The 26,841-nt window shown below is 46.3% G+C and overlaps 1 protein-coding gene across 3 annotated transcripts in view; it reads left to right on the top strand.

Annotated features, from left to right (window-relative positions):
- The window catches only part of FGF13 (fibroblast growth factor 13), a 539,181-nt gene that overhangs the window by 28,481 nt on the left and 483,859 nt on the right, over positions 1–26,841 (top strand). The window contains exons 1-2 of one of the 3 annotated variants that reach the window (XM_075323768.1): positions 24,049–24,195; positions 24,540–24,731. In XM_075323768.1, the coding sequence (XP_075179883.1) occupies positions 24,683–24,731 (49 nt within the window). In that variant the 5' untranslated portion in view covers positions 24,049–24,195; positions 24,540–24,682. Of the gene's footprint in view, positions 1–24,048; positions 24,196–24,539; positions 24,732–26,841 lie in introns of those variants that run through there. The other 2 variants (XM_075323771.1, XM_075323769.1) reach the window with 2 other exon arrangements.

Here is a 26,841-nt window from a genome sequence, read left to right as displayed (position 1 = left end):
TTGTTTTATCTACCACTGCTTCTGGCATGATAGGAGTTAATGCCTCCTGGAGCAGTGACCGGCTTCTCAGTGAACCAGGTTTGCTAATCACCATTTCCAGCTGGTCTCCTCCTAAGTAAGTCTGGTGAGTTTTCTGTACCATTGCCAAAGATAGTTTCTGTTTGCAGTTGCGATATCCCGGCATCAGTGGCATTCCTCTTTTTGGTGACCAGCGACTTGTTGTCTGCACTGTTTGAGAGTACCCTGATGTGACTTGCTCCAGCCCCTTTTGGTTTATTCCCTCTGGTGTTGTTTTGTCTCTCCTCTGTGGTTGTTTGTGGTGTGAGTGTGTTTCAGTTTAATCCCCTTGTCTGTGTATTGCGGGAGGTTGTTACTTTGGATCCAGTCAATCACAGGGTTGGAGGTATGGGGGTGGTATTAGGACAGGGATAGACAGGAGACAGGGCAAGGGCGGGGACCTGGACCTCCCTACCTTCAAGGGTACCTCTAGGATCAGGGTGAGTACAGGACCCACAGTCCTAGGGTAAGCGTAACCTCCCCGGTGTTCTACCCACACCCCTGACAATCTTTCGGCACAGCTCCTTTAGGCTCTGATCACTCTTTCTGAATCTGTGAGGCTTCCAGCGCTGACTAAATGTCATGATATTCTAGGGAGATCAACGTTGTGACACCGCATGAGGCATGAGTGATCATTGCGGAAAATTACTGATCAATTTAGTCACAATGAGGCCTCATCCAAGGCTTAGTCAGTAACTATATCTCATGTGACATCATGACGTGCGTTGTGCCATGATGGCATGATGCCATGATATTGTGAGGCCTAGTCAGTGCTACAGGTGCCAAAGAACCAAGAAAAGTGATTGGAAGATGGTAGATCTCTTTATGACCCCCAGATGCTGATCCAGCATTGAAAAAAAATCACATTTTGAAATTGTGCCTTTAAGTGCATTGGGGCAGAACACTTACAGTTTCTCAGCCTCATGCTCTATTTTCTTAAGAGCGGTACCTTCCCCTTGCAGATTGACAAGTCAGTGACTAGCCTACAAGAGCAAACAACCTGTCAATCATCAATGGGAGGGTACTGATAGGTAGGAAGTAAAGTGTGTGGCTGAGAAGCTGTAAGTGCACCGTAACAACCAAATGCACTTACAGCTTCTCAGCCTCATGCTATATTTCCTACCGAGTGGTACACTACCCTAGCTGATTGACAGGTCAGTGACCAGTGTACCAGAGTAAACAATCTGTCAATCAATCATGGGAGAGTGCTGATAGGCAGGAAATAAAGTGTGTGGCTGAGAAGCTGTAAGTGCACCCTGACGACCCAATGCACTTCCAGACACACCTTCAAAATGTGATTTCCAGCTCATGGTGCAGGCTTTGGGGTCATAAATGGATTGACTGGCTTATATTTTAAAAGGCTACAAAGTCTTAAAAATGATGTCTTACAGTTTTCTTATAGGTTCTGTTTAAAATCCAAACTATCTAGCTCTTGTTTTGCAGATATTGAGGACCATTGGGACACCCCAGTACATGTTAGGCTATGATCACATTACATTCGGGACACACTTCAGGTGCTCTTTAGTGACTGGAGTCTGAAATCCTAAAAACAAAATTCAGAAGGAAGTGCCGACGGAGCCATTGACTATAATGAAGCAGACAGAGTGCTTTATATAGCCTCCATTTTTGCAGGATCCATCGTTTTGAGTCACAAAAGCTTGGTTGACCGATTGAATCCCCGCCAGAGCCAAATATGTGTGACCTAAGTGTAATGTGAAAATAGCCTTAGATTATTGACATATATTAGGACTGGAGAACCTTCAATTTGGGGAAAACTTAAAAGGGTGTTCCATGACTAAAAAAAAAAAATCTAATTTTTTTGTGTCTTTTTTACCTGCAATACCAGACACAGCCTATAAACAAACGCGGTGCTGTTTTTGAAAAAAACAAACAAAAAAACCAAAAAACCCAGATTCTTTTTACTACTCCTAGACAACCCCAGTTATTTTTATGCTTGGTAATATATTTATATTATCCTTTAACCCTAGAACGCATACCTGGGGCCTCGCAGGCCTGCTAGGTCATTTGTTTTCTATGGTAGATTGTTATGCTTGCGCGTTCTAGGGTTAACAACAGTGTACAGCAAAATGAAAGGAATATTAACAGCCTAATGGCCCTTGCACATTTTCTGGGCAGAACCTATCTGAAAAAGAGGTCACATGAATGTGATGCCCCTGAACTAGTCAGGGTGTCACAGGGAACTGCACTCCTTTCTCTTTTGGTGCAAAACTCACCCTCCATGGTTCTGGGATCCGAACCTTTGGTATTGCTCCATCAGCATTTAAATCCTAGCCACACCTCACACCACACCCTGTCAGGCACACCAGTGGGCGGTCTAGCTGGAACAGGGCCACCTGCCTAGGGGTCAGGCAGACTGGTGGGAGGGGCTGAGTCAGAATAGTTGTAGCACTTAGAGAGTGAGGAGCTAGGGGAGTTGGAGCTCCCTGGGAGACGTTGGCTAGGTCGCAGATGGTGGTCTGGGACTGGAGGAGTCGGAGACCTGGTCACAAGGTATTAGAGAGGGGTGCTAGACTTAGTTTGGGAGATAAAACAAAAAGCAACACCAAATGTGCACTACAGCACTAAACATTCCAAACTGTACTTATTTTAAAAATTTTGAGATTTTTGGCAAAAAATTGCAATTTCTTGAGCTGCTTCGCCACGTCACGGCAAATCTCATTTGAAGCAGTCCTACACTAAAATATTTTTATAAAATGTGCCATACAGCCTCACATATGAATAGTAGAACTGCTCTTAGCAGCACTCACCTGGTCTATTTCAATCCCGTACCCATGACTGAGTCATGGCTGTGGGCGGGACAGGTCCAAGCAAATGCTGCATGAAGTAAATAGCCTGTGGACAAAGCCTGATGACTTAATGTGAACAGTCACCAACCGCCAAAATCTAGACAGATGGAATACATCCCAAATTGGGGTGCAAAGCAAGGTGGAGGTCAACCACCGACCAATTCAATGAAGAAAAAACAAAAAGCAACACCAAATGTGCACTACAGCACTAAACATTCCAAACTGTACTTATTTTAAAAATTTTGAGATTTTTGGCAAAAAATTGCAATTTCTTGAGCTGCTTCGCCACGTCACGGCAAATCTCATTTGAAGCAGTCCTACACTAAAATATTTTTATAAAATGTGCCATACGGCCTCACATATGAATAGTAGAACTGCTCTTAGCAGCACTCACCTGGTCTATTTCAATCCCGTACCCATGACTAAGTCATGGCTGTGGGCGGGACAGGTCCAAGCAAATGCTGCATGAAGTAAATAGCCTGTGGACAAAGCCTGATGACTTAATGTGAACAGTCACCAACCGCCAAAATCTAGACAGATGGAATACATCCCAAATTGGGGTGCAAAGCAAGGTGGAGGTCAACCACCGACCAATTCAATGAAGAAAAAACAAAAAGCAGCACCAAATGTGCACTACAGCACTGAACATTCCAAACTGTACTTTGCAATTTTTTGCCAAAAATCTCAAAATTTTTAAAATAAGTACAGTTTGGAATGTTTAGTGCTGTAGTGCACATTTGGTGCTGCTTTTTGTTTTTTCTTCATTGAATTGGTCGGTGGTTGACCTCCACCTTGCTTTGCACCCCAATTTGGGATGTATTCCATCTGTCTAGATTTTGGCGGTTGGTGACTGTTCACATTAAGTCATCAGGCTTTGTCCACAGGCTATTTACTTCATGCAGCATTTGCTTGGACCTGTCCCGCCCACAGCCATGACTCAGTCATGGGTACGGGATTGAAATAGACCAGGTGAGTGCTGCTAAGAGCAGTTCTACTATTCATATGTGAGGCTGTATGGCACATTTTATAAAAATATTTTAGTGTAGGACTGCTTCAAATGAGATTTGCCGTGACGTGGCGAGGCAGCTCAAGAAATTGCAATTTTTTGCCAAAAATCTCAAAATTTTTAAAATAAGTACAGTTTGGAATGTTTAGTGCTGTAGTGCACATTTGGTGCTGCTTTTTGTTTTTTCTTCATTAGTTTGGGAGATGGTCGGCTCCGGAAAATCTAGTAACCGAACCAGTACTGAGCACGGCGGGGTACTGGACCCTAGATCAGGGAGTAGCTTCACGCAACCTGATAATTAACCTGTGGAAGATAGTTTCTTTATCAACTTTCCCCAAGAACTCAGAGATCGAAGACATCAACACAACGAGGGGGATAGGGCTTTCCAGCTTATGCGACTCACTGAGATCCCAAGTGTCAGCCATCGAGAGCACAGCTCCTCTAACTAGCCGTAGGAAGCGGGACCCCAAAAGCTTCAGGCCGAGGGGTCGCTCAAGACACTCTAAATTTGTGCATGGAGGCAGGTCCAGAACCATCAGCAATACCCACGGGGACGGATTCCCGGACGAGCCCCCCCTAAGGCAGCAGCGGCACCCAGAGACTTGGTTTACGTCTGTGTCAGAGTCTGCTTAATGGTTGCACCAACATCCATACGGTCTGAGTGAGCACACTGCCCTCCCCTGGATCTCCCTGCCTAGCCTGCACCACGCTCCCCTGCACCTCCACCATCCAGAGTCCCGGGGCCTCCCCTACCCGTGGAGGGAACGTCATCTGGCTGCCCCACTCCATCTCCCCCAGGTACTCCCATCGGCAGCAGCGGTACTCCCCTTATAGCGATCCACGGGTGGCGTCACGAACATTAATCCCCTGTAACTAGCCCGCTTTCATTTTCGGATGACCCCAAGACCCCGGGTCCGGAGACCCTCGAGCCACGGCAACCCCGGATCCGAGCAGCTCGATTGCTGCAGGGGCGGTACATGAACACACCCTAAAAATTAAATTGCCTGGTCCTTAAGGGGTTAAATACAATTCTAATTTATATTGATTTTAAAAAGCTGGAACAGAAGGAAAATAAAACTATGAGACTCCAGATCTACTGTGTAAACATCTAATTATAGAGGGCATACAGGGATACAAGAATAGGCTGCACGGGAATAGACAGCCTCTATCCCAGCATTATTATATGCATTCTATGGATATACTTCAATAAAATAATTAACAATTACACATATCATCAGGACATGATATAAAACCTCTTCCGTTGCTCCGGCCGATACTTCAGCGCAGCCATTCACTACATTGTCTTTGTTTATGTTTGGTATTCGGAGCTTTCATCGAGCTGATGTGAGAAATATTTGCAGCCTCGTGCATCTCATACCAGGCGTGTATGTATGTATGGACGAAGAGAAAGACATGCCGCTTCCCTCTTCATGTCCAATGCGCAACATCATTCACTTGATCTTTTCACATTTGAAGTAATGCATTAGGAAACTGTATACATAGCAATTCCAAAATTCATTTCTACAGTTGTGGGCATATACAGGGTTCTGGATGCTGCTTTATTAAAGGGAACATGTCAGGTCTCCTATGATTTCCAACTCAACAGCATTGATCCTTGTATGCTCAAATTCCCTGTCTACCCAGCTCGGTATATACCTATTCACTAATATGATTGTTGAAGAATACTACTTATAAACCTCGCTGTCCCTATACTAATTAGGGCCTTGACTGGTCAATGGGGTGTTAGTTCCCCAGACTAATCGGCCCTCTTTCCATGTTATCAGCCCCCTATGGGTGTGATAACATGATTTCCATGGGCCGGCGTCACTGCCAGTACATTTCTTCTAAACTTCCGGTCATGCGCAGTACATCAAATGAAGCCGGGAATAGTGCGCCCGGCTTCAAAGGCGCACTCACTTGGCCAAAATGAACCACACGCATGCGCAAGCTTTCCAAACGCTGGCAGTGATGCTGGTGTCATGTTAGAGAGGGGGAAGTACCAAGCAAGTGGTGAAAGGTAAGGGGAGGGACCCCTGCATCTAGGGAAGAGGGAGATGGTGACCCCTGACCCAACCTGGGGTTCCTCACCACCATAGATAGGTTCCGCACCTATGCACCGAGCTGGATACCTGACCTTAGATATCCCCTAAATAGAGAATGGGTGGGATGAGCTCTTCTTCAACCCCGCTAAGCACTAATGGCAGACACAAGGAGGACACAAGGGGAAAAAGCATGAACTACTTATCCACAGATATCCACAGATATCCACAGATATCCACAGATAACTTAGGCAGGAGTTCACCAACGATACTACAGATGAGAGCAAGCCACCTGCTTGCAACCAGAGCTAGAATGAACTGAACTTACTGTATCCTCACCTATCCCTTGTAGACTGAGAGCCTTCACGGGCAGAGACCTCTATCCTCCTGTACCTGTGTGTGCCTTGTATTGTTTATGAATATTGTACTTGTCCCTATTATGTATACCCCTTTCACATGTAAAGCGCCATTGAATTGATGGCGCTATAATAATAAATAATAATAATAATAATATCACCAGCACTAGTCCAGGGAAGATCAGAGTGTTTAAGCACCAAGACAATACTGATGATAAGCAGCTGGGTAGAAGGTGAGCTCCAGGTATCAATGCTGCTGGGTTGGAGGCCATAGGGCACCTGACAGGTTCCCTTTATAGAGATTGACTAGTTTGCCAAAAAAAAATATTCTCTTCTCCTGAAGATTGACAGTTATGACTGGTGGCATGGCTGTGCTGTCCCATTTGTTTCTGAAGGGGTGCCAAAGTTGGCCAGATGACCAAGCTGTATTGATAAGAGCTTGCAATCATATGGCCACCTCTGACACTCTGCAGCAGTGGCTGGTAACCTAGGCATTAATCATTAAAGGTGAATCGGTCATTCTCTTACACTTACTGTAGAATCTAACTCGTAATAATAATTCATGCTGATCCGCAGCACTGGTCATCCTCACCCGCCAGTATTTGTTCCTAGTGTTCTCTCTGCAGATCCTACCTCGGGCACATCAAGCACATGAGATTGGCTGTGTGACCATCTCAAGATCTTGTAATTGTTTTCATTTGATAAATTTGCACACATTCTCCAAAAACAGATATTCAGGCCAATTTTGGGAAAACATCAAGGAATTAAATGTTCAAACATGTTCCACTACTGTTATTATTTGATACTATCCTGCCAGTATTTTATGTGATATCATACATTTTTGAGCAAAATTACAATATGTAGAATTAATAATAGAAGAATTTAATATCCTGTGCTCTGATCCAACATATTCCAGAAGTAAAACTTATCTTTCATCTGTAGTTTAGGACATTATGCACTTAGTACATCCGTGTTTTTGGAGTTTTTTTGGTAATTTTTCATATTTTTACCATCCAAATGGTAAATGTGGTTCATGGATTTTGTGCAAATTCAAAAATAACCTCTTTATCCATCTCCATCTTCATCTAAATTTATTTTTTGCAACTTTTAGAGCAAAATGTCTATTTCAATATTTATATATATATATATATATATATATACTGTACTTTACAATAGGTAATGTACTGGTGTCCATAAAAACACACCTTGAGGAGCGAGCTGAAGTACACTTGCAACAAATTTTAGGACTGAAAAGTCGTAAATGACAAATCAGTCAAAACCCTACACCGCACCCAGAATGGGGAGCCAAAAAAAACCAACCCAAAACATGTGACCACAAATAAAATAGACATCAAAAAAGGCAAAAATGGAAAGGTGAATTTGGTATAAACAAAAAAGGTACAAAACATCAAAACCTCAACAAAGTACATGTCACGCGGAGTGACAGGGAAGTATAGTGTACAACACAACACTCAACAAAACAAGGTGTACATCAGGGATACTATAACAATGATAGGCCCTAGCGCGCGTGAGGAGGACGATGGGACACCTCCTTCACTCTCTTGCAGCTGTATCCTACACTCCTAGTTAGTCACTATACAGGTTCCTTATCTGTCGCCGAACAGAATACCTGAGACCCTGGCATACCCTGTAATAGCTCTGGCTAGTGAGCTGGCAGGTGAGGGATGCTAGCTCCACTGCTGCACTAATACACACAAGAGGAAGAAAAAACAGGGGAAACACAACAACAGACAGGTGCAGTTGTAACACCCTGGGGTTGAGGGTGTTTTACCCGACTTGTCGCTGGGCCTGGGGTTGCAGATCCTCTGCGTCATCACGGGCTGGCCTGGCCTGGTTTTATGACCTCGAGGCGTACAGGAGGGAGGGAAGGCAGTGGATGGGAGTAAGGATGGAGGATGGGGGTAGTGACGGGGATCGTGACGCCACCTGTGGTCCGCGAGCAGAGTTGGCCCACCGCTGCAGGTGCTGCTCTCCAGGGAAGGATAGTGAAGGTCGCAGCCGGGATGGTGTCACACCCCACAAGCAGAGCGGGATTACCCTGGGGAGGGTGACAGAGGATGGACGGGATGGTGGTAGTCCCCATTGGTGCCGCAGCGCTGGGCGACAGCGCCGACAAATGAGAGGCAGGGGCTGCGATTCTATGTATTTTACTCTGGTAGTTCAGGCGCTGCCCCAGAGTAGCGGTCTCTGCCATGATGGGCTCCAGCCGATCCCGTGGAAGTCTTTATAGTGAAGTTTTCCCTGTTTGCTATCCAGAACCAGGGCTTAGCCTCCAGCTCTAAGCCACAAACCCCATGAAGAAAGAGAAACACTCGACTCCTGTTGTCTTTGCGAGATGTTATCCCAAGCTGTGCCCGAGAAAGTCTGCTCTAGTGAGATGATTGTGCCTACTTCTTACCCCAAGTGGTGCCCACCCACAGTGGTTGTCATAGAGTCTGGGGAAGTCCCATGCTTCGTGATGGCTAACCATCCTGTCTGCTCTAGTCCACCTCCTGTGGGAAAGCACCTTATTTTTTTGTGTGTGTGGTTTTGTGAAGGCACCAGCAGTTACCCCCCTCCTAACACAGGATGGATATTACCCCTTAAACGTTGTGTAATACCCTGTGGCACCTGAAGCCCAGGGGCGCCACACAGTCAGTATCTGGACTGCAGCCTACACAGCAACCTCAGAGAGGGCTCCAACAGCTCCTTCCACCTCCAGGCCAATTATCCAAATGAATAAGAATAATTGGCACCCTCTACAGGTAGCAGATGGTATAAATAGGGATTGGGAGTGGTCCAAACCGGAAACACATGAGAAGGTAGTTAGAATGCTTTCTGGCAAGGAATACTGACATTAACCCTGTCCTCCCCAAAGGAAAGGTAATACATTTATTCTGTAGAGTCTCACAAGGCAAAGAGACTCTGGCCCAGAACCTGTTACTAGTCTCTTACTATGGAGAGACGACTGTGACAGTACAGATTCAAATGCAATAACGAATCGGACTCTAAGCTTAAAAGTCTTTGTAATAAGTGGAATTGTTAAGCGGGCTTTACACGTTACGATATCGTTAATGAATTATCGTCGGGGTCACGGTGTTTGTGATGCAAATCCGGCGTCATTAACGATATCGCAGTGTGTGATACTTATGAGCGACTTTAAACGATCGCAAAAGCGGTCAAAATCATTTGCCGCGGAGAGGTCGTCCTGAAACAAAAAATAGTTTTTTGCTTATTAGCGATGTTGTTCCTCGTTCCTGGGGCAGCGCACATCGCTGTGTGTGACACTGCAGGAGCGACAAACATCTCCTTACCTGCCTCCACTGGCAATGGGAAGGAAGAAGGTGGGCGGGATGTTACGTCCCGCTCATCTCCGCCCCTCCGCTTCTATTGGACGGCTGCCGTGTGACGTCGCTGTGACGCCGCACAAACCGCCCCAGTAGAAATTAAGCGGTTCGCTGGCCAGAGCGACGTCGCAGGGCAGGTAAGTCCGTGTGACGGGGGTAAGCAAGGTTGTGCGGCACGGGGAATGATTTGCCCGTGTCGCACAAGCGACGGGGGGCGGGTACAATCGCTTGAGATCTCGCTAGCGAGATCGCAGCGTGTAAAGCCCGCTTAAATGTTCTTAGTTTAAGAAAGTCTAAATTTAAGGGTTCTAATGTTCCCCAATACCCTCTGATGAACTCATGCTATAGAAAAAAACATTTTTTGATGCTTTAAATATTATACAGTATATCACATCATCTAGATTATATTACAGATCAGAAGCATAAATATGTAGGGTGCTAATACTATGATAACATCAGGCCCTACAGCTTGAGAGGGAGATCGGTTCCGGGTTAAGGTTTTGCTCACAATGGCGCATAATTTGGGCAAGAAAAAATTGCACTCGCACCAATGTTATTCAATGAGGCAATTTTTTTTCTCAGCTGTATTCAGCCTGAAGAAGAAATTTCAGCATGCGGTGAGCAATAATAGCTGCTGCTGAAATGTCAGGAGAAAAGAAAAAAATTGCACACTCGCATGACATGCGGAATACCAAACGGATTTCACTCATCCCACTTTTCTGGATAAAAATTGGACCAACTTTTTTATACACACACGTTAGCGAACCCTTCGGCTGATTCTTGGATGACAGCATCCAAGAAAGCCATTATCTACTTTATTTTTTTTATTTCTACTTCCAATATATAATATTAATGTAAAATATAACCTTTTCATTTTTCTGTTAATAAAGTTGCATCAGTGATTTTTTTTTTTAAATGACCTCTTTGTATTTATGATTAACATTTTGGGATCAATCATATTACTGATCTCTTTTTATTCCAGTTTTTGTTTAGGTGAAGTGACCAAAAAAAGCAATTCTGCCTCCTTTTTGCGTTAATGTTCATCACATGTGGGATAAATATTTTGTTATGCTGTTGTGCCGCCCCCGTGTCAGCAGCCGAGCTGCTTGGATCCGGATCCGCGGTGGCTCGAGGGGTGTCCGGACGAAGGGGTCGCTCGGCCACTCGAATGAAGGGGGGGAATTTACAGGGGATGGTGTATTGAGAGTTTGTGATGCCACCCGTGGTGTGTGGTAAGAAGGAGTACCCCCACTGCAACTGGGAGTACCCGGTGGGCAGCCAGGTGTTTAACCCCTCCACTGGTAGGGGGGATGCCCCGGGACTCGTTGATGGTGACTGGGATGTGCCGTTGGGAGGTAAGGGTCATTTGCGTACTCACTCAGTCCAATAATGCTGACACCGACAACTTAGTAAACCAAAGTTCTGGACACCGCTGCTACTGAGGGGGAGCACGTTTTGGGTCCCGTTTGTGCTGGTGTTGCCTGTTGATCTGTGACCTTTCCCTTGGCACCTTGTTCTCTTCTAGTTGGTCCCTATAGCATGAAACTAATCGGGTCCCACTCCACAGTGTGGCTAACTGAGGGAGCTTGCTCTCAGGGTTCATGCTTGGGATTTCCTGGACCGTATGTATGGAAAGTCCTATCCCCCTCGTTGCACTAATACCCCGATTTTGGAGCGGGTGGAGAGCGGATCTTGGAGGTTCCGTTCTCGTTGGGTGAATTGTCAGGTTGCCTGAAGCTACTCCCTTACCTAGGGTCCATGTACCCTGTCGTGCCCTGGTCCCAGCCCGGTGATGGTACAAGGTCGCCAGCTGTCCTCCACATCAATACTGTGCCTCTTGTCACGATCCCCTGTGACCGGGGATCCAGCTCCTACCAGGCCCAGACCAACGTCTGCTACCTAGTACTTCCAAGGAGCCCAGCTCCTGACCTCCTCTCTCTTTCACCTCCAACACTCCACTCTCCAACTGAACTACTGGCCTACTCCTGACACTCCTGACCTCCCCTTAACCAATCCCCCAAGTGGGCGACCGTATTCCACTCAGGCCGTCCACTGGTGTGTCTGGTGGGTGTGGTGCACAGTGTTCCTAGGATTTTGATTAGATGTTTTTGGCAACACCTTAGGTTAGGACCCATAACCAAGGAGTAGGTGGATATTGCACAGAAGGGCAGATTGCACAATACCCTGTGACGACCTGATAGGCCAGGGCGTCACACTGTTAGTTTGGACATTTACGCAGGCGGCAATAACAAAAGTTAAAAAAAAATTTAAATGCCTTCATTTATTTTTTTTTTCATTTTTGTTTAAATTTTTTATTTGTTCCCCCTGAGTGATTTCAACCAAGGATCACTTGTAGAATACACTGAGATAATATAATATTACAGCATATTGTAAATTACCTATTTATCTAGTACAAATATGGCTTCAGCACCTTTTGTAGGCTGAAATAACAATGCTATTGACACCCCTAATAATGTTTGCAAGGTGTTGTCATGGCCGTCTCTCTCCAGTATGAGACTAGTGACAGGTTCTGGGTTCTAGTCTTTCATTCCCATGTAAGACTCTCTATATTAAATATAGTTTCCTTTTCTTTAGCTGAGGGTTAATGTCAGTTTCCCCTTGCCACCAGTGTTCTTATTAGCTCACCTCAGGTGCTTCTGGTTTGGAACTACTCTCAGTCCTTATATATACCCTCTTCTCTCCCAGTAGATGGTACCGGTTATACTGATCCATTTGGAAGCTAGGCCTTGAGGTGGAAGGGGCTGGTGGAGCCCTTATCGCAAGTTGCGGAGTAGGTTGCAGTCCTGGTTCTGACTGCAGCTGTATGTTGGACCTTTGTCGTTTATTGTTAACCCATGTCTGTCTTTTCTTTTCTTGGTGTTATATTAATGCAGTGGTGAGGCTAGCGTCTCTCACCTGTCAGCTCACTAGCAAGGGTTGTTACAGGGTCTACCATGATCTCATTTATGCTGTTCGGCAACGGGTGTGGAGCCTGTATAGGGACTGGCTAGGAGTGTAGAGTACAGCTGCAGGTAAGAGCAGGAGGTGTCCAATCTTCCCCCACACTAACACTAGGGCCCACTGTTGTTATAGTGTCCCCTTGTTGTATGCTGTGCTGTATGCCAGATTTCTCTTAGTCACTACCTGACAGGTGTTGGGTGTTTTAGGGCATTGAAATTGATTGTTTTCCATTCCTAATTTTTCAAATTCCACTGTCATGATCGGCAAAGGCATCAATGGTAGCGATTGCAGCAGTTAGTCAGGAGTCGGCTGTATGTCTGCGCTGAGCCTGCTCCTTAGAGTACACTCACATTTGCATATAAATCGGACCAGTGCTTTCTGACATTTAATCAGATAATACTCGCTCCAATGTTATACTATGAGGCTAAGCTGATGAGTGTTTTTTTTCTCATATCGATTTGGCATGAGAAAAAAATTGCTGCATGCTGAGATTGGTAGTGTATCTCGGACTGTGCTCACCCATACAAGTCTATGGGTGCATGTGAAACATCGGACTGCACTCGAGTGTCATCCGAGTGCAGTCTGATATACGCCGAGACAAGCAATGGAGAAGATGAAAAGACTAATTTCTCCCTCTTTCCGTACCTGTATCACGATTCTTGCATGCGCAAGAATTAGAGCAGAGTAAAATGACTCTCAGCTCACGCTCGCAGTAGAGTTTGGGTGGAGCGTCATTAGCTTATGGCATCCAATTCTCTCACATTAGATGCTATACACCAGTGTGACTCCGGCCTTACATGTAGAATGCACATTCACCAAAATGGAAACCTGGACAGAGTAAGAACCCCTAGGACCGTTGGCCGTTGCTTGCCCGAAATTCCCCAGGTACTGGCTGCAGCCCTACAGTGAGAGGACCAAAAGGGTATATTCACAGGGTGGATTATCACTGGATGACACAGACAGAAGGGGACCCCGTGTAAGAATAATATATGGACCCTTTTCAGTCAAATAATGTATCATAAAGCACAATTCCACCTGCTTTGGAGGTAGAAATGGCACCTTTACCTCTTGGGCCTCTATGCGGCCGCACCTGTTGCAGCAATGATATGTCCACCCGGTGTCAGACTGGGGCAGTAGGGGCCCACTAGTAACATTGACTCTGGGGTACATTCCATGGGAATATTACATTCATAAATTTTTCCATGCTTCTATATAATAATATATTGGGTAGTTAGTAAAATGAATGATGAGATGCCTCCTTTCTCAGTACATAGTGAAACAAGTGAATTGTGACAACTACTAATTATGTTGAGGGGGTAAGTGACGTACTAGTGCACAGGGGCCTACCTGAGGATTCTCCGGTTCTCCTGTGGGCCAGTCCGAGCCTGAGTCCGCCCCTGGATGGATACACTGCATATTTTCTATAAACCAGCGTATTACAGTACCATCAAAAAAGATGAGGTTCTAACTAACCTCATCTACATGACACGTAAAAAAAAGTGCAAAATTTGTGTGGAAATCGGCACGTGGTGGGGATTTTGAAGCTGAAGCATGCCATTGTTAATGTCACCCCTTTGTAACGCTCCCTTTAGGGGAGATTTGTAACGGATTTTGCTGCAGTGTTTCTTTTCTGCTGAATTTACGTGTGTTATGGACGTATCCAAAAGCCCCCGGCGTCTCGTCTATGACGACCGGTATTATAAATGACGTGTGACGGCTATGGGGTCCTGCACAGATTAGGAATTATTAAGCCTATCCGCTTATAAAATACAACATGCCAAATAATCTCATTACTATCGGATTGTTATACGCAGACAAATTATCAAAGGTATGCAGATTTCTATTTTTTTGCTCGGGTTTTGCAAGATGAGCTATTTTGAAAAGATTGCAAAAATGGGTTAATCACGCCGGCTGATGCCACGAGATGTGACAATTCATAGACTGTCTGGCTTTGTTATGAATGGGTGCTTAAGCGGATGCAAACCCCCCTGTTTCATCTGAGTGAAGTGTTACCTCTCATTGGTAAGATGAATGTTTGTAGTCAGACACATGATGTGATGAGATTAACCTGTAGGCAGCGGAGTCTGGATGTAAAATATTAATCCGAGCTGCAATCCTTCAGAAGCAGCTAAGAAATTCGTACTTTATTTATTCGCTCAGTGGTTCGGTATAATACAGAGTATTGTTTCTATGGCTTGGCTGCAGCAGTAGATTCATCCATGTCAGCAGTGCGGGGGTTAATAATAAAAAAAAAAAAAGAATCACACCAAATCTTTCGCACTGGTCATGAATGTTTTAACAGTGCAGTCTGACGTCCTATACATTCAGTGTCAACTGCCGAGCGGTGCTCTATATGTAGAGGCGCAAGAAAGAAGAAAACAGGTCCGGGAGTGTTTATTGCGGGGATATTTATATCCGAAACAAAACAGAACACGCAGCACTCTGCAGTAGAGAAACAAAATCAGGGATCTGCATCGGCTGCCCGGGAGCATCGGGGTCTCAGCACAGCGGTGTGAGACAGTGATACAGCGCAGCGTCTGCCCCTGTTGTATCTTTCTTCCTCTAAGTTCATATGTCGAGTAATCATCCGTTAGAAATGATACAGCTGCAGCCGAGCCGCTCGGATCTGGGCTCGTTGGTGGGTGGCTCAAGCGCCTCCGGACCCGGGGTCACTTCACTCTGAAAGGGTGCTGGCACTTTTCGATGGGGGTAGGTAGGTGCACGTCCGGAGCCGTGTTTGAGTTCGTGACGCCACCCACGGGTTGTGGTGAAGTTGGACACCACCGCTGCAGTTACGGGGCACCCCGGGGGAGATGGTAGTGCAACAAGATGTTAACCCCTCCGTGGGTAGGGGTGATAGCCCCGGACCCGTTGGGGGATAGCTGGGCAGTGCAGGGCGGTGCGCGGCTGGATGGCACTGTTGTACTCATGGTTATTGACACACACAAGTCTCTGGTAAACCAAGTTGATGGTGGTCGGTGCCCGCAACCAGCTGCGTCTGGTCCCCCGCCCGGTTCAGTGGTCTTGGCCTTTCTCCTGCACCATGTTGTGTACTTGAGCTGCCTGCGTTGCAGCATCAGGAGTCCGCTCCCCGGCTTGGTAGATGTCGGGAGAGCCCTTTTGCCCACAGACACTGGCCCATGGGATCTCTTTGCCTGTACGGTGGCTTTCTATCCCCCTCGGTGGGCTGTTGTCTTCAGTCGGGACTTGGGTGGGAAAGGACCTATAGTCCAGACCGCAATCAGTTAATTAACTCAGTTCAGTGGATTCTGGACCTCGTTTCAGGGTCTGAGTACCCCCCTTTGTGCTCCGGTTTCTGAGTTGGTTCCCCGGGTCGGTACTGGTGGGCCACTACCCTGTCCCAGTCCACCACGGTTCCACCGAGCTGTCTTCCCGGCTCCTGCAGGCTAAGGCCACCATTTGCCTCCTAGCCAAGGTACCAGGGCTCCAACCCTGGCACCTGTCAGACTGCTACAGACCTGGGCACAGGCCTGCTTCCACTACTGACTACTGACTACACACACTCTCTGATCTGCAACTCAACTCTCTCCCGCCTCAGGCCCTCTGAACTCCTCGGTGGGCATGGCCAATCACCTGGCTCCGCCCCCTGGTGTATCCATCAAACACTGAGGGGGATTAATGGTTGGCTGATGACACATTATTGGGGGACAGGTGTAGTGCGGGGGTCTATCTGTGACTACCTGGCTAGTCCAGGGCATCACACATCTGCCCATATTGTATCTTTATTCCTCTAAGTTCACATGTCCAGTAATCATCTGTTAGAAATGATACAGCGCAGCATCTGTCCCTGTTGTATCTTTCTTCCACTAAGTTCATATGTCCAGAAATCATCCATTAAAAATGATACAGCGCAGCATCTGCCCCTGTTGTATCTTTCTTCCACTAAGTTCACATGTCCAGTAATCATCTGTTAGAAATGATACAGGACAGCATCTGCCCCTGTTGTATCTGTCTTCCACTAAGTTCACGTCTGGTAATCAGCTATTAGAAAAGATCCAATAGAAATCCGTTGTCAAAAAAGTTGTGCAGACACAACTTTTTTGTCTATTTTTAAATAACTCATTTCATCAGGTTGCCTTTTTTTTAACATTGGAGTCTATGGAAAACGGATCCATTAGCGGATTATTATTTACCTTCCATTTGAAAGTGATCCAGTACGCAAAAAAACAGATCCTTTACAATTGGAAAAAAAAAAACGGATGGCCGATAGAATCTGTTGTTCATAAACTCTAATGTAAAAAAAATAACAGATAAAGTTGATATCAATTATTTAAAAAAGGATAAAAAAGTTGTCTGCGGATTATTTTTGCTGATTGACAGATGTTATGAAAGTATTTGGCACTTAATCAGCTAATTTTTTTCAAGTCCAAGTGAGCATTATCAGAGACATTTCACTGGGGGCGTGTACTTCTTCTTTCTGATTGTTGACCAATCATAAGCAGCAACACTGTCTGAGACATAATGACCCAGCAGTCAGTGTGGGGGAGGGTCAGTACAGCAGAGTTGCCAGCACTGTACTTGTTTTGGCAATGCAAATGTTTATTTGGTCCTGTCAATAAGGAACAGTTGAACTTGAGAGAAGAGAAAATAGAAGTGTTTGTAATGAGTCTCAACCTCTGCAGTATTGCCCTTCCCCCCACACTGACTGCCAGAGATGAGAAGTGAAAGCTGTCAGTTCAGGTGCCCCTGCACATCATCACTCTGCAATAAGGAGAGCAGACTGTCAGTATTATTGTGGGGGCGTGTTCTTCTTTCCCCAGTGTGTGGCTGTCTGCTTATGATTGGTCAGAGATAGAGAGAAAGTACACGCCCCCAGTGAAATCTCTCTGGTAATGACCACTGGAATGTAAAAAAAATTAACTGTTTAGGTGCCAACTGCTTTGATTGCTGATATCTCTGCAGTGGAGAGGCGATATAAAGAAAAAAGTAATTTTATTTTCTAAGTAGAACCCTTTACCTCCAGATCAACCTAACAAATTTGGTGAAGGGCCCTTTAAAAGGGGTTGTCTAATCATTTGTCTCACCCAGTTTCAGAAATTCTTAGCAGTCATCTAATTTTCTTGGGAAAAGTTGGGCCAGTCACAAAAGGGAATAACTGACCATGCAATGATAATTACACCATTGCAAGTCTTTAAGAACCCAATCCATGCACTGAGCATTCTGGAAAACTCCTACAAGCTGTTTTTTGGTATTGAAATCACTAGATTTGGTATTAGTAGATATGGTAGTGAAAGTACTAGATTTTAGCATAGGACTGCAATATGAGGAATTTTATAAAGACTGAAGCCTAAAGGGGTTGTCCACTACTTTTACACTGATGGCCTATCCTTAGGATAGGTCATCAACGTATGATTGGCCGAGGTCTGACCACCCGCACCTCCACTGATCGGCTCTTCTTGGTGCCGGTGGCAGTTGCAGGTGGCCTGAAATTCTCAGCTCTGAAGCTACTTCGTCTTCTCATAGTGTCTGCTACCGGGTACTGCACATTCGCCTCCTATTGATTTGAATAGGAGGCAAAAGTGCAGTACCCAACCTTGGCCGCTATCAGTTGACGGGCAGCTCCGGAACGGAACATTTTCGGCTGCCTGCTTCCGCTGCCGACAACTGGAACCGCTGATGGTGTCGGGTGTCGCACCCCAGAAGAACAGACATTGGTGATCTATCTTAAGGCGGGCTTTACACGTTGAGACATCGCTAACGATATATCATCGGGGTCACGTTGTTAGTGACGCACATCCGGCGCCAGTAGCGACGTCAAAATGTGTAAATCCTAGGTGCAACGATGAACGAGCGCAAAAGCGTAAAAAATCACTGATCTGTGTCACGTCGTTCATTTCCATAATGTCGTTCCTGCAGCACCACACATCGCTGTGTGTGAAACCGCAGAAACGACAAACATCTCCTTACCTGCGTCCACCGGCAATGTGGAAGGGAGAAGGTGAGTGGGTTGTTATGTCCCGCTCATTTCCGCCCCTCCGCTTCTATTGGCCGCCTCTTAGTGACGTCGCTGTGACGCCGAACGCACCTCCCCCTTGAAAGAGGGATTGTTCAATGGTCACAGCGACGTCGCTGACCAGGTATGTGCGTGTGACGCTGCCGTAGCGATAATGTTCGCTACGGCAGCAAGCACCATATATCGCATATATGACGGGGGGTGGGTGCTATCGCGTGCGACATCGCTAGCAATTGCTAGCGATGTCGCAGCGTGTAAAGCCCGCCTAAGAATAGTCCATCAATATTAAAATAGTGGACAACCCCTTTAATACAGGCCAAAATGTAAACAATTGAGACATCTAAAAAAAAAACAAGTTTAATTCCGCACCTTTTTGTCCCTGGTAGTTCTCTATGCGCTCATGTTTATTTACTTTTCTGGGAGTCCAAAAATTCTAATTTTTGTATCAATGGTTCAGGTCTCTTAGATGGTGAGTCAAAATAATTATACAATATTTAGTAAAAAGGCAAGAAACATTGTTATTTTTATTATAGATGGCTCTTCAATGGCAACATAACGTGATATCTTACACAAGCACTGCGTAATAGTGTGATGCTCCATTTTTCCAATCCCTTAAGCAAGAGGATATTACAAATTTGAACATTTAGAGAGAAGTAGAAACGCTGCAGGTTCTAAACATTTAAGAAATCCAAATATTGGAGGAATATTGGAGGCGTATCTGTGGTAGGATGCATTGATCCTAGACTATGATGTGCAATCTGTGCATATTCCCACCTCCTAGCTGTCATGTGGTGCGTGCAATGACCTTACACTGTGTACATAACAGGAGGGGGCTAAGGAGGGGGTCAGCTCAGACAGGAGGGGGCTAAGGAGGGGGTCAGCTCAGACAGGAGGGGGCTAAAGAGGGGTCAGCTCAGACAGGAGGGGGCTAAGGAGGGGTCAGCTCAGACAGGAGGGGGCTAAGGAGGGGTCAGCTCAGACAGTAGGGGGCTAAGGAGGGGTTCAGCTCAGACAGGAGGGGGCTAAGGAGGGGGTCAGGTCAGACAGTAGGGGGCTAAGGAGGGGGTCAGCTCAGACAGTAGGGGGCTAAGGAGGGGTTCAGCTCAGACAGGAGGGGGCTAAGGAGGGGGTCAGCTCAGACAGGAGGGGGCTAAGGAGGGGGTCAGCTCAGACAGTAGGGGGTTAAGGAGGGGGTCAGCTCAGACAGGAGGGGGCTAAGGAGGGGGTCAGCTCAGACAGGAGGGGGCTAAGGAGGGGGTCAGCTCAGACAGGAGGGGGCTAAGGAGGGGGTCAGCTCAGACAGGAGGGGGCTAAGGAGGGGGTCAGCTCAGACAGGAGGGGGCTAAGGAGGGGGTCAGCTCAGACAGGAGGGGGCTAAGAAGGGGGTCAGCTCAGACAGTGGGGGGTTAAGGAGGGGGTCAGCTCAGACAGGAGGGGGCTAAGGAGGGGGTCAGCTCAGACAGGAGGGGGCTAAGGAGGGGGTCAGCTCAGACAGTAGGGGGTTAAGCAGGGGTTCAGCTCAGACAGGAGGGGGCTAAGGTGGGGGTCAGCTCAGACAGGAGGGGGCTAAGGAGGGGGTCAGCTCAGACAGGAGGGGGCTAAGGAGGGGGTCAGCTTAGACAGGAGGGGGATACGGAGGGAATCAGCTCAGATAGGAGGGGGTTAAGGAGGGGTTCAGCTCAGTCACAGGTATTACATCACTGTGATTATCCAGCTCAGTATGGACGGGTGTGAAAATATACAAAGCAATGGATAGATGGCAGATCTAGGAAAGATATAAATATAACATAAAGAGGATTTCTTGGAATACATAAATTCCTGTGACATATTAAATTCCAATCATTTACCTTTGAGTAGAAATGCGTTTGTTTATATCTATATATATGTGATCCCCCCATAGATCGCTATGTGCATTGCTCATCCATACAGACACATGTATGTAAACAAACAACCCATTCTCGCCCACAAGCCACGATCTCCAAGGTCAGATTCTAGAAAATGAAGCAGCGTGAACACTACAAGAGCTTTGTTATTGTATTTTCTGGCATCTGAGAACTTATTTATGTACAGTTGTTTATTTACATTGGATACTACGAGCGAAAGCAAATGAATGAAGCAAACAATATTTATAAATACATGACATCTAAACATTTTATTGATAACTTAAAGGGAACTTGTCATCTGATTTTTCTACGATTCTATGGAACGTTTCTGTGATTCTATGGAACGTTTCTGTGATTCTATGGAACGTTTCTGTGATTCTATGGAACGTTTCTGTGATTCTATGGAACGTTTCTACGATTCTATGGAACGTTTCTGTGATTCTATGGAACTTTTCTGTGATTCTATGGAACGTTTCTGTGATTCTATGGAGATCTTCAAACGGAAACTGGATAATCATACAGCTGGGATGATTTAGGAAAACCTGCACTCGCAGGGGGTTGGACCCGATGACTCTACCATTCTATGATTCTATGATTTATGCTGAATGAAGAATGAGCAGTATGAATCAGATGATTTATTATTCAGACATGTATATGTTCAGAAACACTGCAGAATGTATACTTTGAGAATTCGAGGACCGTATGTCTCGGATCGGTGGCACAGTTGCTCCTAAGCCAATGTGCGCTTGCTGAGTATTTGGTTGCAGACATTTCTGCACTCTTTCTGCATCACTTGGCAGGAAAAACGCATTGTTTTTGCCGCATTTTTGGTGCGTTTTTGATGCGTTTTTTCCCCATGGATTTCTATGCATTCTGGGGTGGAAAAACGCTGCAGAAATGCTGAAAGAATTGACATGCAGCAGATTTATTTCTGCACTAAATCTGCAAGGGAAAAAGAAGCAACGTTTGCACAAAACGTCAGGATTCTCACCGACTTTGCTGGCGTAAGGATTTGCATACGGTTTTGTGACAAAAAAATACACTGTGTGCACATAGCCTTTGAGTATGTGCCCACGATCTGAACATGATGCGTCCTGGACGCAGCATGTCCTGTCCTGCAGGGCTGCCAGTGCTTGCCGCAGGAGACCGAAGCGGTCCATGCCTACAATCAGGGTTCTGGGCGTTGCGGACTTTCTCTCTGTTCTCCCTGCGGAGGACACTCTTGTCTCCGCAAGTTTACCGCCCCGGGGCTTGGCCGGCTGCCGAGCCACTCGGATCCGTGCTCGTCGGTGGGTGGCTCAAGCTCCTGCCGGACCCAGGGGTCACGTCGCTCTGAAGGGATGCTGGCGCTACGTGAGGGTTGGTGTTCAGTGGGGAGGTTCACGGCCGGGGGCCGCGGTTGTTTGGGGGTTAAGTTCGTGACGCCACCCACGGTTTGTGGTGAGTGGGCACCACCGCTGCCGTTGACTAGGCTCCCGGGGACAATGTTATGCAGCTTGGTGTTGATCCCCTCCATGGGCAGGGGTTGGTGGCCCCGGGGGCCCAATTGGGGCGAGAAGGAGGTGCGGGCGGGATGGTGCGGTGCGGTGTGGTGCGCGGCCCGAGGGCACTGTTGTCCTCACTATGACAGATACACCGGAGTCTCTGGTAAACCAAAAGGATGGTGGTCGGTGCCCGCAGCCGGCTGTGCTTTGCCCCTTAGTCAGGTTGGTGGTTCTTGCCTTTCTCCTGCACTTCTTTAGTAGAATGCTGACTTCCTTCGCTTCAGCGACGGGAGTCCGCTCCCCGGCTAGTGGATGTCGGGGAGCCCGTTTGCCCACAGACGCTGGCCCGTGGGATCTCTATGCCTGGGTGGTGGCTTTCTATCCCCCTGGTTGGGCTGTTGCCTTCAGTCGTGACTTGGGTGGGAAAGAACCTAAGGTCCAGACCCCAATCAGTGAATTCGACTCTGTCCAGTGGCTTCTGGGTCTCGTACTGGGTCCGAGTACCCCTCCTGGTGCGCCGGTTTTCGTTCGGTTCCCCGGTTCGGTACCGGCGGGCTACTACCCTGTCCTGGTCCCTGACGGTTCCACCGGCTGTCTTCCCAACTCCTGCAGGCGGCCACCACCGTCTGCCTCCTGGCCACATGGTATCCGGGCTCCTACCCAGATCCCTGACAGAAGTTACTCCTCTCTACTCCACTTCCCTAACCGATCTGTGTGTTTTTCCCGTCTCAGGCTATCCGAACTCCTCGGAGGGCGTGGCCAACCGCCTGGCTCCGCTCCGGGTGTGAACGTCAAGACCTGAGAGGGGTGACTCAGGGTTTTTAGGTTGGCTGATGATACCTTTTTAGGGGCTGGTGTTTGTGCAGGGGGTCTATCTACCTGTGACTACCTGGCTAGTCCAGGGCATCACACAAGCATAAATTGACATGCTGTGGCTCAGGACGTGGCCCCATATGTCAGGTTATGCTGTGGGCCGCACATGCACAGCAGGCACATGATTTCTAGAAATCCCATCCACTATGATTGTACTGTACAACAGTTTTGGATGCAGTAAAAACACGCTGCGTCCAAGACGCTGTGAACCCTGATCGTGGGCATGTAGCTTTGGACAGAGGGCTCTATTTGTGTACTAGAAGAGACCTATCACTCAAAGGGATCAAGAATTGGATATACCACTATGGCACAGCCTTGGGCTAGTCAGTGTGTGCACATAGCCTTAGGACAGGACAGGACTCTATGCGTGTACTAGGAGAGACCTGTCAGTCAAAGAGATCAAGAATTGGATATACCACTATGGCGCAGCCTTGGGCTAGTCAGTGTGTGCACATAGCCTTGGACACAGGAATCTGTGTGTGTATTAGGAGAGACCTATCGGTCAAAGGGATCGAGAATTGGATATGCCAATATGGTGCAGCCTTGGGCTAGTCATCCAAATTGAGTAGACCCCGAACAGCTCTTCAAATTATGCTTTATTCCTAAACGTTTCAGTCTAAAATATACATTTCTGCAATAACGCAGGCAGGCTCGGATACAGACAGCAGAAATCAGATGCTAGGTTACCTATTTTACACTGCAGGTAAATTTACTGCATTATCTTATCTTAGGAAGGCGCTGGTATTAGTGCTAAAATTCCCTTCATCTGTAGATATTATCACAGTAAATCTCTACCTTAATATTAGTAACCCTCTCCAAAGGGCTGCTATATGCTGGTCTCTATGGATTAATGTCAAAGCTAAACATATATAGTGAAATCTCTCCAAAAAAACAAAAAAAAAACACTTGTAGGAGAAGACCACCGGTGAGGCGCAAGTCATAAATAATTGTTCAAGAATAGAACATCATAGAAGAACATCATAGAAGAACATTTATAATGCTATGTTGGGTGGAATGATACAATAATGAGTGTGTGTGTATGTGTATGTGTGTGTGTGTATATTCGGTGCTGCCACAGGTCGTGTGATCCTCAGTGTGACCAGGGATGGTGGTGACGGGTCTCGTTGATGCTGTCCTGGTGTGGTCCAGCAGAGTGGCAGGAGGCGGACTTCCAATTCCCTCTATTTCTAGAAGGAGGAGGCGTATCCAAGGAGGTTATTTCCAGCTCATTTCCAGCCCCGGCTGTCTGATCTGACGTCGGCAGGCTCCAGTTAGAGCATTGCTTACTACAACAGGCAGCTTTTGTGTTTCAATGTCTAAGACAAGAGCATCTCTGCTAGTTCCATTCAGTTGAGAGAGAAAGAAAGAGAGAGAGAAAGAGAGAGAGAGGGAGAGAGAAAGGGACAAGGTAAGATGCTGCAATCAGACACCTGACATCAACCCATCTCCGTCTTGACACATGACATTAACCCATTGTGTGCCCGTAAAGAAGACAATCCACAGAAGGTCTTTGTCCTATCCGAACACCTCCACGTTCCATTATCCATCATTATGGATGTTTGCTTTTGTTCGCGTTGGTGTCTATTCTTGGTATGGCTTTAAGTGGTGATGGCATGCAATAGGGGGTGGGGGCTGTCAGAAAAATGTAAGGTACAACACGTCTCTTTGTCTGTGTTCTTGCATGGTGGGGACAGTAGTAAGTGACAATCATTCACCGTTTATCTTTTTTTTTTTTGTTCTTGCTCCTCGTAGTCACAGGGGGACAGAAGACACCCGCGTAAAGACATTTTTTTGGGGGGAAGAAGAAAAAGGAGGATAGTCTGACGTATTCATCTGAATCCTTCCGAGACGAAATTTAATCGCATTTGGGAATTTTTACAAGCAAACTGGGATCTATGAGTGGAAAGGTGATCAAACCGAAGGAGGAAAAAGATGCTTCTAAGGGTAAGCAGAACTTAATTGGAAAGAGTCGTTTGAGCAAATGGTGACCTTCTGATTTGTAACCTCTAACCCTTCACATGGTGGTCATGCCTTCGTGACATGAAGGCAAAAAACAAACACCCATTGCATTGTAATGTGTGTGCTCCATGCCTGCGGGAAGAAGTGTGGGCGCCCGGTCAGGGAAGGGTCATGTTGCAGATGTCCCCCATGTTTACAAGTTGTATGTGCTCTATGCTGTCCAAGAAACATAGGGCACGATCCAATTTAATCATCATCATAGTATCATAGTATCATAGTTTTTAAGGTTGAAGGGAGACTCTAAGTCCATCTAGTTCAACCCGTGGGACATTAAACCTAAAGTTAGCAGCATAACACCCATATTGTCCTCTGATATGAATGTACGATGCATAGATGGTGGTATGTAACATTTTCTCGGACTCAGTATTGGAAATCCAATTGTTGACCCCTACGATCAACCTCTCCATGGCCGGGAATGGCAGCTCATAGGAAACACCAGCCCCTAGAGCGTAGACTTCAGTGTTATCGTGGCGCTCAGCGTTTGTCGTGAAGTGGTTACTTTGGCACATGTTGCAGTCTTCTTATGTCACCGCACAGGAGGGCACAAAGCGTCAGCTACTGCTGGTGGCATGGAGCAATCAGCCGGGCTCCTGTACGATCCATAATGGTAATCGTCCAGTGTCACATTAGGAAGCATCTCCCTACAAAGAAAAGGCCGCGCTGTCTGCCAGAACTGGATGTTTGCTATGATGTGTTTCCCACTATTACCATGCAATCCACTGGCTGTGCTGCTGGATGTAAACTGGGTGACAATCGCCATGGAGACAAGGAGGCAGGAGGGGGTGGGGAGGAGGGGTGTACCACACCGCACCGCATTACTTTCATATACATCCTGAGCACCACCAGCAGCAGCGGCAGTGATCGAGGATCAGGTGTCCAGACACACAACCACCGCACACACAAGCCCAGAAGAACGACCCACAGCCATCACTATCATCTGTCACCTCAGCAATCCCAGATGGCTACAGGCATTCAACAACTGTCTATGTATTTCTAGGATAGATCTATCAATGTTGTATCAGTAAATTGGCCACTATCTATTATCTATCTATCTATCTATTATCTATCTATCTATCTATCTATCTATCTATCTATCTATCTATCTATCTATCTATCTATCTATTATCTATCTATTATCTATCCATTATCTATCTATTATCTATCTATTATCTATCTATTATCTATCCATTATCTATCTATCTATCCATTATCTATCTATTATCTGTCTATCTATCTATTTATCTATCTGATTTATTTTGTCATCAGGTGTACAATACTAGTTTTCAAAAGAATCTCCCCCACTAAAGTAGTATAATCTTTTTTTCTTTCTTTCTTACTTTTTTTTGTTTTTTTCTCTGTACAAACAGTATATCTTGCTGTTTATTTCATTATTAACAAGGACAGCAACTATTAGAAAAATAATAAAATATGTAGTGTACGTATGTGCTATATAGTACCTAAGTTTTGTTTTTCTTTTTTTTTTCTTCCTTCCTATTTTTTTTTCCTTCCTTCACTGATTATTTCCTTCACTCCTTACTTCCTTTCCTCCATCCTTCCTTCTTTCCATTATTCCTTTGTTCCTTTTTTCCTTTCCCCTCCATCCTTCCCTCCACCCTTTCTTCCTTCCCTCCATCCTTCCTTCTTCCCATCCATGCATCCTTCCTTCCTTCCCTCCCTTCTTTCCTTCCTTCCCTCCCTGCCACCTTCCTTCCATCTATCCTTCCTTCCCCTTCTACCACCTCCCTTCCTTCCATCCATCCATCCTTCCTTCCTTCCTTCCTTCCCTCCCTACCACCCTACTTCCATCCATACATCCATACATCCATTCAACCTTTCTTCCTTCCTTCCCTGCCTACCACCTTTCTTCCTTCCTTCCCTCCCTACCACCTTCCTTCTTTCCTTCCTTCCTTCTCTCCCTACCACCTTCCTTCTTTCCTTCCTTCTCTCCTTACCACCTTCCCTCCTTCTTTCCTTCCTTCCTTCTCTCCCTACCACCTTCCTTCCTTCCCTCGCTACCACCTTCCTTCCTTCTTTC

Source organism: Anomaloglossus baeobatrachus, chromosome 9 (genome assembly GCF_048569485.1).
Source record: "Anomaloglossus baeobatrachus isolate aAnoBae1 chromosome 9, aAnoBae1.hap1, whole genome shotgun sequence".
Classification (NCBI taxonomy): Eukaryota; Metazoa; Chordata; class Amphibia; order Anura; family Aromobatidae; genus Anomaloglossus; species Anomaloglossus baeobatrachus.
The sequence above is the reverse complement of the archived record's forward strand: the minus strand, read 5'-3'. Positions and strand labels throughout refer to the sequence as shown.